The sequence below is a fragment of the Temnothorax americanus genome, unplaced genomic scaffold (assembly GCF_048541705.1).
Source record: "Temnothorax americanus isolate GAGA-0224 unplaced genomic scaffold, ASM4854170v1 Scaffold34, whole genome shotgun sequence".
In the NCBI taxonomy this organism is placed as follows: Eukaryota; Metazoa; Arthropoda; class Insecta; order Hymenoptera; family Formicidae; genus Temnothorax; species Temnothorax americanus.
Window position 1 is genome coordinate 160,312 of NW_027509485.1, and position 12,820 is coordinate 173,131.

At 37.5% G+C, this 12,820-nt stretch overlaps 2 protein-coding genes, 2 long non-coding RNA genes and 1 pseudogene across 7 annotated transcripts; 2 read left to right on the plus strand and 3 right to left on the minus strand.

The window, feature by feature from the left end:
* The first annotated feature begins 307 nt into the window (after window positions 1-307).
* On the plus strand, window positions 308-5,656 carry LOC143901460 (uncharacterized; annotated as a pseudogene). The gene is made up of 4 exons (XR_013258077.1): window positions 308-812; window positions 3,891-4,128; window positions 4,197-4,796; window positions 4,991-5,656. The product of XR_013258077.1 is annotated as an uncharacterized LOC143901460 (transcript).
* On the plus strand, window positions 899-2,854 carry LOC143901468 (uncharacterized). The gene is made up of 4 exons (XM_077413827.1): window positions 899-1,391; window positions 2,070-2,287; window positions 2,348-2,474; window positions 2,676-2,854. The coding sequence occupies exons 1-4, from the start codon at window positions 1,360-1,362 to the stop codon at window positions 2,851-2,853; spliced, it is 555 nt and encodes a 184-aa protein (XP_077269953.1). The 5' UTR covers window positions 899-1,359; the 3' UTR covers window position 2,854.
* A 60-nt stretch (window positions 5,657-5,716) lies between the features above and the next one.
* LOC143901478 (uncharacterized) lies at window positions 5,717-7,581 on the minus strand. The gene is made up of 2 exons (XR_013258095.1): window positions 7,332-7,581; window positions 5,717-6,758 (listed from the first exon to the last, which is right to left on the minus strand). It is a non-coding gene; the product is annotated as an uncharacterized LOC143901478 (long non-coding RNA).
* On the minus strand, window positions 7,576-12,615 carry LOC143901475 (uncharacterized). Of its 3 annotated transcripts, none has more exons than XR_013258086.1 (4): window positions 12,235-12,615; window positions 8,873-8,999; window positions 8,707-8,806; window positions 7,576-7,709 (listed from the first exon to the last, which is right to left on the minus strand). It is a non-coding gene; the product is annotated as an uncharacterized LOC143901475 (long non-coding RNA). The 3 variants fall into 3 exon arrangements; XR_013258085.1 differs by lacking the exon at window positions 7,576-7,709 and adding an exon at window positions 8,479-8,606; XR_013258084.1 differs by lacking the exon at window positions 7,576-7,709 and having other exon boundaries at window positions 8,477-8,806.
* On the minus strand, window positions 9,261-11,319 carry LOC143901541 (uncharacterized). The gene is made up of 2 exons (XM_077413945.1): window positions 11,190-11,319; window positions 9,261-11,059 (listed from the first exon to the last, which is right to left on the minus strand). The coding sequence occupies exon 2, from the start codon at window positions 11,049-11,051 to the stop codon at window positions 9,261-9,263; it is 1,791 nt and encodes a 596-aa protein (XP_077270071.1). The 5' UTR covers window positions 11,052-11,059; window positions 11,190-11,319.
* Window positions 12,616-12,820: the final 205 nt, after the last annotated feature.

Genomic DNA, 12,820 nt, shown 5'->3' on the forward strand with positions numbered 1-12,820 from the left:
TTTTTGCATCACTGTCGTGATCTCCAGTCCTGGCTTCCGTACCCTCGTCGTCCACCAGCTCCTCGATGATGGGGCCGTCGTCCAATCTAGTGATGATGACCTTAGGATCAATTTTCCCAACGTCTTTGCGGGCGCCCTTCGTCGGTATGGCAGCTATAGACAGCAGGCGGCTGCAACGTGACCAACTTTATCGGTAGAAGGCGAAATAGCATCAAATATGCGAGCGTCAACGTTTGTTTGAGCGTCAATTTGGCATCAACGAGCGTTTTCTCGAAGCATTGTGGCTATCAACGAGGTTATTCAAATTTTATCGTGATCGTTTTATTTACTTACTCTTTAATAAGGGCGCATAAATAATTTTTTATTCTGCAATTAAAAATTGCTTTTAATTGAGTAATTTTGAGTACAGTGAGTGATTTGTGACATTATACACATATAATGTCCAGTGTATATAAATATCAAGCATGGATTACTCAATGGCAGAAAATTATTGACGAAGCAAGAAAACAGAAAACGTGGCGAAAAAGAGTTGGAGCGGCTCTTATTATCAATGAAATTATGAGACTGAAGAAAAAGAGAGACAAAAAAAAACGTTTTTGGGTTCATCCATTCTTTCAACTGCGACACATTCATGGATTTTATGAAGCCCTATTTCCTACACTTTCATTGTATGGAAACAAATTCCAAAATTATTTACGTGTGACAACAATTCAATTTGAAGAATTTCTGTGTTTAGTTGGCCCTCTCATTTCCAAGCAGAATGCAATAAGAGAGCCTATACCTGCTGCAGCACGATTGGCTATGACATTGAGGTTTGTCTTTCAAAACAATTTTAATGTATTCCCGGGTGTTGTATATGTGACCGAGTAAGGCCCGTGAGCGAGGGGTAAGGTAGGAAGAAATAACTGGTCTTCTTGTACACTTAACACTACAATGTATTTTAAAACTGCGTACAAAAGAATATGGCTACCGACCATGTCGTGGACTTGTCTCGGCAGTATCTGAATCGTATCTGCTGATGGACTCGATCGTTCTCGTACAACCATGGTAGAAATACAAGGGTATGCTCATACCGTGTCAGACCACTGCGCATTCCCACCACTTTTGTTTAAGCTTACGTCATATTCGTGTAGCATCGGAATGAATCGGATGTACTCGGTGATTCGCAATGGCTGCGTTCGCTCGGTTCGCTGTTTATGTCGAGTAATTCGTTTGTGATTATTACAGTGTACGCAATGACGTGTAATGTGAAAGGGTGTGGGAACTATCTGGCAAAGACCATAGAAAGATCGAAGGAAATAAAATAAAATATTTTTCCTTCCCAAAGGATCCAGCACTGTGTAATAAGTGGCGTCAAGCATGCGGAAAAGAAAATATTTCACCAAAAAATGGTATGTACTTTTGTATAGTAATAGTTGCTTTCCATTTACACTCAAGTGATCTGAGTCACTCAGATATGTGAGTATTTTTATACTCAGGTAAGATATGTCATTTTGTATTTACCTGCTTATTTTGGTGACAAAGCTATCGCATAATAATAATACCGGTCCATAGCCTCACTTTTAATGTGAGTTTATTAGATTCATTAAAGCACATGGTCTCTGTTGAGGACGATTAGTTTTCGCGCTTCTCGAACTTTCGCGATCGGAATGCTGACACGAGGTCGGCACGAGGCGGGCCGGGATAGACCAAACCACCCCTCTCTTATCACCTGTGCTCCTGCTCCGAATTCTGTCGCAGATATCAGCTACCGGCGTGCGAGTGTGTATCGTCTTCAGAATAAATGCGACTTTCATACATAACGGTCTGATTTCTCTGTGCTACCCTATCTCTCGCAACCGTGCGTTCCCAGATTATCGCAACAGTCTCGATTGTGGATAAAAACTCAGCTGAATCTCACTTGCCATCATGCAAAAGGAACGTGCATTTAACTGAGTTATGACGTCACAAGTGAGAATTATCTGAGTTTTGATGTAAATGGAAAGCAACTAATATTGTACCACAGATTTCTCTTGTTTATTATTATAAGCATATATTTAAGAATCTTAAAAATTGTTTGGTTCAGCTAGGATATGTTCGAAGCATTTTGCTGATGAAGCTTTTACGAAGCCCTTACAAGAACATCTACTAGGTTATTCACCTACACGAACTAGGAAGATACATCCTGATGCTATCCCGACGTTGCATCTCCATGCAGTACCTCCACTAACATCAAACGAAAATGTGTTAGCTGAAACAATGCCTTTGCCTGTATCAAATGAAGTTTCGATGGATGTTGAACAGACACCAGCATCGTCCAGTATAGAAGAATAGACACCAGCATCGTCCAGTACAGAAGAACAGACAGCAGCATCGTCCAGTACAGAAGAACAGACACCAGCATCGTCCAGTACAGAAGAACAGACAGCAGCATCGTCCAGTACAGAAGAACAGACACCAGCATCGTCCAGTACAGAAGCTATCATGTTACAAATGTAAGTTATAAATTACTGTTCCCATCAAGCACAAAGTATATCCAGCAAATAAGAACCGTATATGTGTCAGTAATATAACATCGATATGTAATGTCAGCTCAACCATATTTACACAGTTACATAATAAACCACATAAATGTGCTGACATTACATATCGTTATTATATTTTAAAAGTAGCACTATATAGTTTTATGCTTTCAGACGTCGTCTAGAAGCCCAGGTAGCCGCACTGAAAATACCGAGAGAGGCATTACTATGCCTCATTAGGACTAGGACATATATTAGGCTGCGCGAAATGAACCGAGCGATTGCAATCGCAAATCACAGGCAAAAAAAAAGAAAGATGTCAAAATTTACTAATAAAAAACCTGTATATTAAATATTTGCATTTATTGTTATTTGATCTTTTATCTGCATCTTTCCTCTGCATATATAGTTCTTTATGTCGTACGCCACAATATATTTTTGTTTTGCGTCTCAGCTGACAATTCTTTTCCAATCGTTTTCCGACCAGTTTTGATTAAAACTAATAATTCGCAGAATTTTAATAATAAATGACTGGAAATTAAAATCTCGTTTTATGTGAAATTTTTCCGTACGTCGCAATGATTTTTATTCAATGCACACAATTCTTTTTTTCTTAATAATAATAATATTTTCTGTAATATCATATATTTAGACAAACCCACATAAAATAATTATAAAATTCGTCAAATAACAATAACGTTTCTAACATCTACAACGAGAGACAAATTCGGGAAACGATGAGCGTTTATCCGTATGTCACGTGCGTTTTTTATATTTATATATTTTCGTTTATATATATTTATTTATTTATAAAACAGAATTTTCTCTCACATAAATGATCAACATTATTTTGTATTCACATATTGTCCGCTCAAAATGCTTTTATAAATGACTATTATAGATTCGCTGCTTAAATGTGCCGCTCAGTGTGACGTAAGCTTGAACAAGTCGCTGATTGGCTGGGTTCGGAAATATGCGCAAGAGCATACCCTTGTATTTCTACCATGCGTACAACGACCGTCTCGCTGTATCACGTGATCTTGCTGCTCGCTGCAGCGCCGCTCGGAACCAATAGCTACGCTCGACTATACGCACGCTCTCTACGTACGACCTGCGCGCCGTCTCTGCTACGCGCGTAATACAAACTACCCCAACACCGGGAAAAAAGATTATATATAAATATATGTATATAAATATATATGATTATATAATATCATTATATATAATCATATATAATTATATATAATTATATATGATCATATAGAGACAAAATTCATATATAATTGCATTATATATAATCATTGCATATATATTTATATATAATTATATATAATCTTTTTTCCCGGGTTACTTTTGATTGTTTAAATAAAATAAATGATCTGTATCCAGATATTTAGCGACCGGTGATTGTATGACTTCCACTTCTTATCAATATCTTGTTGGTCTCACTACAGTGAGTAACATCATTCAAGAAACCTGCAAAGCACTTTGGACTTGTCTCAGCGAGGAAGTATTGCCGTATCCATTAAAAACGATAGATTGGTTAAATATTGCTCAAGAGTTTGAAAATCAATGGCATTTCAATCATTGCATAGGTGCTATTGATGGGAAACATGTCGTCATCCAGGTGTGTACAAATATTATAGATCGGAATGAGTATTGAACTGCATCGTTGAATAATGATATTTACTGCAGTGTCTTAATAATGCTGGTTCTGCATACTTTAATTATAAAAATAGTCACAGCATCGTATTGCTGGGGATCTGTGACGCCAATTACTTGTTCACATTCATTGACATTGGTGCCTATGGTTGACGTAGCGATGGTGGAATTTTCAAAGATTCACTAATGGGCCAGAAGTTTAACGAGAAAAAAATGAACTTACCGGAACCCGAACCACTGACTGTTGATGGAATGCCTTTGCCATACGTTCTCGTAGGCGACGAAGCATTCCAATTGACTGATTACTTACTCCGGCCGTATCCTGGTAAAGGAGGTCTTAATCCAGATCGAAACATTTTTAACTTCCGTATAAGCCGTGCTCGAAGAACAATAGAAAATTCTTTCGGAATATTAGTTTGTCAGTGGAGAATTTTAAAAAAACCTATCGAAACTACTGTAGATAACACAATAAACATGGTCCACGCTATCATATGTCTTCATAATTGGCTTCGAAAACGTGATAATCGAAACGAATACATTCCACCAAACATGGTCGATCAATATGGTCTTAATGTTTCAATTCCCGGACTTTGGAGACAAGAAATGGAGAATTCAGCATTACAAGATATTAGTGTACGTGGTAATAATAACAGTAGTCGATATGCCACAGCCATTAGAGAAGAATTTTGTGATTTTTTCACTGGGGAAGGAGCTGTTCCCTGGCAGTATAATCGTGAATAAAATTAAGTGATTATAAGCTTGTGCATTGTAAAAAAAAGTTATTATAAAATTGTGAATTGTATAATTTTATAATTGTATAATAATAGGCGTAGGTCTACGACAATGCCTCGATATTGCTTCGCTCGCCGCCGCTCTTCTCGCTACGGACATTTGATCGTTGTTTGCTCGCTGGTACATGCTGCTCGAATGGACCCCGAGTTTATTCAAGAGCGTTCCACGCGAGCGCTCGGATGGTCGTGGGGAGATGTGCGAGTCGCTGGATGAACGGATGACGTGTTCTTGCGAATATCGTGTCGCCGCTGCTCGGAAATTACCATGCAAATGCACGAGAATCGTATTTCGCAAAGGGGCAATGAAATTTAGTACATTTTATATCGCAGTCGACCCCGGTATTTGCTTCATACCGCAAGTGCTGCTTTTACGGCCCAAGTGCGCGCTACAGTTACATACCTATACACTTTCTGGAGGATATTGTCCTCCGGTTAGCCGCTAAGAACTTTTCGAAATGTTGATAGTGACGCAAGGTTCGAGAATCAAAGGTTCCGCGAGTGCGTCGGCGTAGCAGCCTATGTGACATGATTCGGTATGAAAATACAATTGCCCCGCTTACACCTCGAGTAACTGTGTCGACTCCCACTCAACGCGGTTGACCCGCGCAGTTGAGAATTACGCGATCGCATATTGCCGCACGGATAAATGCAAGAACGATTATCGAACCTTCTTACGACACGAAAAATATTCCGCCGTGCAAACGGAGGATGATAAGAGCGAAACGTTTATTATATGTAGAGATGACAAAATAAAAAATACAATTGAATTTGACACTTTTATTGCACGTTTCAATGTAACGCATTTACATTTTTTGCTTTTTTTGCTTATAAATAATATACTTTGAAGAAACATAACAAATAGGGGAGACCGAGGCTCGTTGGCACAAGGGGCAAATTGGCAATGCGTTCCGTTTATGTATTTATGCCGAAATTGTGAAAACAGTGCCAACGAGCCCCGGTCTCCCTTATAATATAAATTTAAAGTATTAAACTATGTTAACCCTCTGAGAACACACCTATTTTTTCAATCACGGAGAACACTCAGGGTCAATCTGACCCTACACACACTTTGATTGTCCACCATTTTAAATTGACGAGTGCGATCAGCTTGAAAAAATTTCCAGATGTACTTGGAACATTGTTAAATCAATTGATATAAATAAAAAGTGCCGTTGGAATTATTTACATATTTAAAAAAATTAAAAAAAATAATTTTTAAAACATTTTTTTAAATATGTAAATAATTCCAACGGCACTTTTTATTTATATCAATTGATTTAACAATGTTCCAAGTACATCTGGAAATTTTTTCAAGCTGATCGCACTCGTCAATTTAAAATGGTGGACGATCAAAGTGTGTGTAGGGTCAGATTGACCCAGAGTGTTCTTTTTAAAAAAAACGTAATTTACAAAAAAAAATTTTATTTTTTTTTATTTTTAATATTTCTGGCTAAAATTTTTTCTGGCAAAAAAAACAGGGTCAAATTGACCCTGTGTGTACTCCGAGGGTTAAAAACAAAAAAAATTTATGGCGTTTCTTCAATATTCTCATCCATCAATCGAATGTGAACCATTTCTACAATGTCAAAAAGTGTTTGCATCCGTCTCCTATATGACAATCGGCGCAATTGCAGCCCTGCTGCATGCAACATGGAATCAACTTCATCTGGTTGCGGGGGAGCAGGTAAAACAATATTAGGGTTTTCTCTACACATTGCATCCGCGATTCTGTTGATTGCACTTTCAGCTTCTTCAGTATCTTTGGGTGTATTTTTACGCGATCTCTTTCGTGTCTCTGTTGAAGCTGTAACATTTCCGGGGAAAAAAAGATTATATATAATTATATATAGATAAATATATATGATTATATATTAAATTTGGTGCTTTATATAAAATTATATATGGGTCCGTATATCATTATATATGGGCATATATAATTCCAAATATAACTAGATATGAACAATAAATCATATATGCACTCATATATGGATCCATATAAGATTCATATGAAAGTATATATAACCCTAAATAACTTAATCACTAAAAAATATTGTGACAATAATTAATCGAATAATATAAAAAGCAATTAAGATTTCGCCAGTGTCTGTTTGTGACTATTTTACAATCTACGTTGAATAGCCTGATGGGTTACTAACAATAAGAAGAGGAGAGACATGCATTTCTGTGTGTGTGTTACATTTTTTAGATTTTTTATATATTCTGTGTTATATTTTATAGATTTTCTATATATTTTTTTCCAGCCGCTTTTTTCTGACATCACATACCGAAACTCACATCAGTGGTATATATCATAATGCTGTACGATGTATATATTAATATTATTATTTACATTAGAAAGTTTATGAATGTCCCATACCTGACGCCAGACTGCAATCTTCGTCAGCATCTCTGTCGACAACGTTTGATGTACCTGCATCGACAATAATTTCGTCTTCTCGAGAATCCTCGCAGACAGAATCCCGACTGACATTTGTTTGAGTTGTACAAACGAAATAGTAATAATTATAATTAACGAACCAATAAACCAACACTTTATTAATATTTGAAGGAAGCAAGTTTTACGGTCGTATCAGGCAAGAATCACGTAGAAAATTCATCACGTCGTAATGCTTTCATTTTTCCTTGGGTTCAATCCTTGCGGAACCGCTGGCATGCTGCTCTGTTTGAACAATTTTTCTATACGTGTCTCGCAAGCTTTTAAATTTTTTTTGAATTTCTGCTGCGTTCAGTTTGCCTATAAAAATAAAATACAAAAAAAATTTGGTAATTATTTCAAAAGTGGGCCCCCACCTTAAATTTTCTTGATTTTGAGATATATCATTTTTTACGTCATTTAGAGCAACTAATTGGATGATTACGTACGACTCTTTTAAAGAATTTAAAATACTGGAAACACCACTATAAATAAACGCGTTAATAAATATATAGTACCTCAAGAGTGACGTGAAAAGCTATTAAAAATATGTGTTTATGAATCATACACATTGGTGGATAAGATTAGCTATAAAACACAAATGTAATAACACAAATAAAATCGTTTAAAAAAAAACGCCCGGGCGAAGCCGGGTAACCAGCTAGTTATATATATATAATCAATTGCAATAAAATTGCAATTGATCAATTGCAATCAATTGCAATAAAATTGATTATATATGTATATATAATATGTATATATTTATATACATATATAATCAATATATATAATCAATACTATCGCAATGACTGGTCATCAGTAGGATAAAACTAACCTGTCTCACGACGATATATATATATATATATATATATATATATATATATATATAAATCTCTATATAATAAAAATATATAATTCTCTTCTGTATGAGAATTCTATATATATATATATATATATATATAATATATATATATATATATATATATATAGAATAGAATAGAATTCTCATACAGAAGAGAATTATATATTTTTATTCTTCACCATTCATCTCCATGGAGACTTCGTCCCAGAGACGCCGCATAGTTTCTCGACTCCTTTGCTCCAGGGGTAATGAAAAATCCCATAAAGGAGTTCTTTTTTGTACTTCCAGAATAAGGATTTCCACTTCTAGATCAGTCAATTTCTTACATTTCTTTACTTGTGCACCACGTACCGCGCCTGATTCGCGTATCGCCGTTTATTAATTTGTTGACATTTTCACGATGAGTCTAATGACATATTTGAATATTCTAAGTTTTGTAACGTTTTGTTTACTTACGTATATTTGGATTTACATTTTCCTGATTATCTAATATGATAATCTGAATTCTCTGTATTATTTGGCATCATACTCCGACGAACAATTGTTTTCCCGTCATCTGTAAAATGCATTTTTTTTATTTGTCTAATTAGCTTCATAATAAAAATAATTATACATTGCATACCTGACATGGGATAAAAATAATTATTCTTGTCGATGTATGTTCTGTTGTAGCCTTCCATGCACTGATGGCCTATAATCTCGTCGCAAATCTCCTCACACACTCCGCAGGTGTGTACAATGCGAATTTGCTAAATATGTCGAAGAAATATCATCAACTATTTTATTTTTTTTATTACAAGGGGGTTTTTTCGGTTGTATTCCTCGGGTGAGGAATTTTGGTGCCTTGTACCCTAGGGTAATTGACACAAGCGATGTAAACCCAGTTCGTAATTCACACTATTTCCATAATACATATATATACATCTCGCGGCCTCCCCACTGCCGCGAATCACCGCCATCTTGTAATCTCAGACTCGTGGTACAATAAATCGATTCCCGCCCGTGTGTATCTAAATAACCTTTCCAATTTTCTTAAAAAATTTGAATATGATGTATAGCACGTCCCAATTTTTTGCTTTAATAATACGTATTAAATCAATATTCTCTAAATAATTCACGTCTTTCAATTCTTTATCCATTTCTATTCTATAATCATCATATTTGTGGCACGTTAAAAGTACATGATATAGGTCCTCTCTCTCATATCCGCATTCACATCTTTCGTTGTCTATGTATCCCTTTCTCTTCAATGATGATCCCAGGTTAAAATGATTCGCTCTCAGCCGATTGAATAGAGTCACAAAGTATCTTTCCGCGTTAATTTTGTGGAACCACGGTTTAGTGGCACCTTCATCATAGAAGTGATCAAAATAAAAAATACCCTTGTACGCCGCATCGCGGACAATAGCCGTCTGTGTGGCTTTCCATGCTTCGCTCCTATCCCGTCTCCTAAAGTCACCCACCGGTATCTCGATCGTCCGATCAGCCTCCTCCAAAGCAGCCTCTCTTGCCAGAGCGTCCGCCTGCTCGTTTCCCGCGATGCCAACGTGTGCTGGGATCCAGACCAATACAATTCTTTTACCAAAATCCGCCTCAAGGTCATATATATATCTTCTAGCTTCCGTAACATATCTATTTTTATGTACGTTAATATGGTTGTTTTGGATGGCCTGTAAGGCTGACTTACAATCTGACATTATAATGACGAGCTTCTTTCTATGAGAATGCTGCTGGATCATAAGTTGGAGTGCTGACTTGGTAGCGAACACTTCCGCCGTGTACGATGAGCATGTTCCTGGAAGGCTCATTTTGAAAGCAATATCCTGATCCTCGATAACCATACTGGCTCCTGTTGATCGACATGTTTCCTCATAAGAGCCATCCGTATAGACTATCTCCAAATCCGTATCTATACAGTGTTTCTCGATTATCTTACGGGTAAGTATCTCATCCGAGTATCGCTCACATTTCCTCGACTCACCGATCTCCAAGTCCACACATGGTTCAAAGGTATGTGCCATATAAGGGCCCTGAAAGATTTCAAATTGTCTACTCCGTCCAATACCAGATCTAAATCTTAACTTCTTCCAAATTTCCGATAGCATGGAGAATTTATATGTTGGTTGACGGAAGCGACAATAACTTTCTCGATCCAACAATCGTTGCAGCTTATCACACAGACCACTCCTATTATAAGCAATAGCTCCGGTTACAAAATTACTGCCCAGCATGATGGCTCTGTCTCTAAGCAGCATCACCTTGGCCTCAGCTATCAAAACATTATTGGGAGTGCTATTCCTGTATCCCAGCGCGGTTCTAATACCCATATACTGAGTTCTCTCCAATTTGATCTGGGATGTAGAATCCCTAGGAAAATAGACAAAAATTCCATAATCCGTAATAGATCTCACCAGGCTTTTATAGAGCATGAGAGCCGTATTGACCTCCATGCCCTTGGCCACCCTGCACAGGTATCTCATAATTGAGTTGGCCCGATTGACCTTTCCTCTGACCTCCTGGACTTGACGATTAAATTTCAGGCTGTTGTCCAACCAAATGCCAAGGAACTTAGCACCGTCACTGTTACATACCTTGCATCCCAGTATGTCGATGGTCATGTTTCTATCCACGAAACCATTTCTATTGAATTCAACCAAGACAGTCTTCTTAGGTTCCAGGTCTAAACCAATTCGTCCCAAAGTTTTAGCGATGATGTTGACTGCTTGTTCCAGCAAGAGGCGGTTGCGCTGGCGATCCTGTCCCGAAACGTACATACCAATGTCGTCCGCGAATTCCACCATCTCAACACCTTCCGGGAGAACGTCATATAAAATCCGAGTGAAGAGAGAATATAAAGCCGGACTGAGCACGGCGCCTTGCGGGAGGCCCCTGAATACGAAGCGATCTATATGTTCACCGGAGTTAACAATAAATCTTACTTTTCTTCGGTATAACCAATTTCGAACGAAATTGACTATGCCCGCAGGACAGCCAAGCGCCATCAACCCATCCAGCATAATGCGAAACTCTACACTGTCATATGCCGATGATACATCAAGGAATGCCGCCAAGGTGTACTCCCTCGCACTTAATGCAGCGCGAATATCCGAAGTAATTCTTGCCAGGTTATCAGCGCAGGACCTCCCTCTTCTAAAACCGTTCTGGGATCTACTAAATTTATCCTCTTTTTCAGCCCACCAGATCAGCCTCTCATTTATCATCCGCTCCATGAGTTTTCCTACACATGATGATAATGATATTGGGCGCACTTTCTCCTTGCCAGCCTTGTCTATAAAAATTACTTGATAGCATGACCAGTCCGTAGGAAGGACCCCAGTCGACCACACAATATTAAACAATTCTATAAGGCAAACCTTACCCGATTCAGGCAGCAATCTGAGCATTTGATACTCCACACCATCCATACCAGGAGCTGAGTCTCTCCTAACCATTCCAATCGCTCTGTCCAATTCCGCTCGTATAAAAGGCGCGTCAAGGTCCTCATCCGTACACAAATATTCCGAATCACTTGATGGGTTGGTACCCACATATGGTGGGGCCAGGCCGTCAATAGTCTTCCTAATTTCCGTTTCTCTGTCCTTGGTTTGCCATTTATTCCATTCTATATTTTTACGGGTGTTTTTCAGAATGCGCATAGTACTCCAGACATAGGAGAGGCTCGTAAATCTATTAATACTCTTACAAAAATTTTCAAAATTTTCCTTTTTCGCCTTATTCAAAATTTTTTTAGTGATAGCGCACTGTCGTTTGTAATTAATCCATGATTGGATATTTTTAAGTCTCTTGAATTCCGTGAAGGCACGCTTCCTGTTCCGAATCGCAGCATCACAGTCCAGATTCCACCATCTGTGAGATTTTTTTATCCTCCGTGGATCGATCGGACGAGGGCGGTTCGGGTCCCCGCGGATTACAAGCATATTTAAAGGTTACATTAATACCAATGTAATTTTAATAAATTTTTACCTCTTGGGAATCCATTTTGCTCTCTACAAACACCGCGCGGAATCAATATCAACTTTTATGAACACACACGTCAAATTATTTTTTCAAAACGTCTAATTATTTTTTAACGATGTATACACTTTATTTACAGTCAATGATTTGCAATTGATAAGCAATTGACTGAAACAAGCGTCAAGCGTCAAAGCTGAACACAGTTGAGCTTTTGCCATTTGACGCTGAAATTAAAAAGACTATCACGTGACATATCACGTGATCAAGTTTGACGCCCAAATCGAGCGTCGAGCGTCAGCATGAAAAGGCACCTTTAAGAATTTTATTTCGTGTATTTTGCTCTCAACTTCAAGTTATAACGGTCAAATTTGTAAAAACAAAGTTAGAATATTTTCAAGAATAGTGCTGAAATGGTAAAATCTTAAAAACGGTATATAGTTAGAATATTTTGAAGAAAGAGTACTGAAATGGTAAAATGTTAAAAACGGTAGTTGGAATAATTTTCAAGAATAGTACTGAAATGGTAAAATGTTAAAAACGGTAGTTAGAATCATTTTCAAGAATAGTACTGAAATAGTACAAATTGAAATGCGGT

Coding starts and splice junctions, on each gene's coding strand:
- LOC143901468 (XM_077413827.1), top strand. CDS start 1,360: ATGCGGAAAAGAAAATATTTCACCAAAAAATG. Junction 1,392..2,069: donor AAATATTTCACCAAAAAATG/GTATGTACTTTT, acceptor TGGTTCAGCTAG/GATATGTTCGAAGCATTTTG. Junction 2,288..2,347: donor GATGGATGTTGAACAGACAC/CAGCATCGTCCA, acceptor AAGAACAGACAG/CAGCATCGTCCAGTACAGAA.
- LOC143901541 (XM_077413945.1), bottom strand. CDS start 11,051: ATGGTGGAATTCGCGGACGACATTGGTATGTACGTTTCGGGACAGGAT.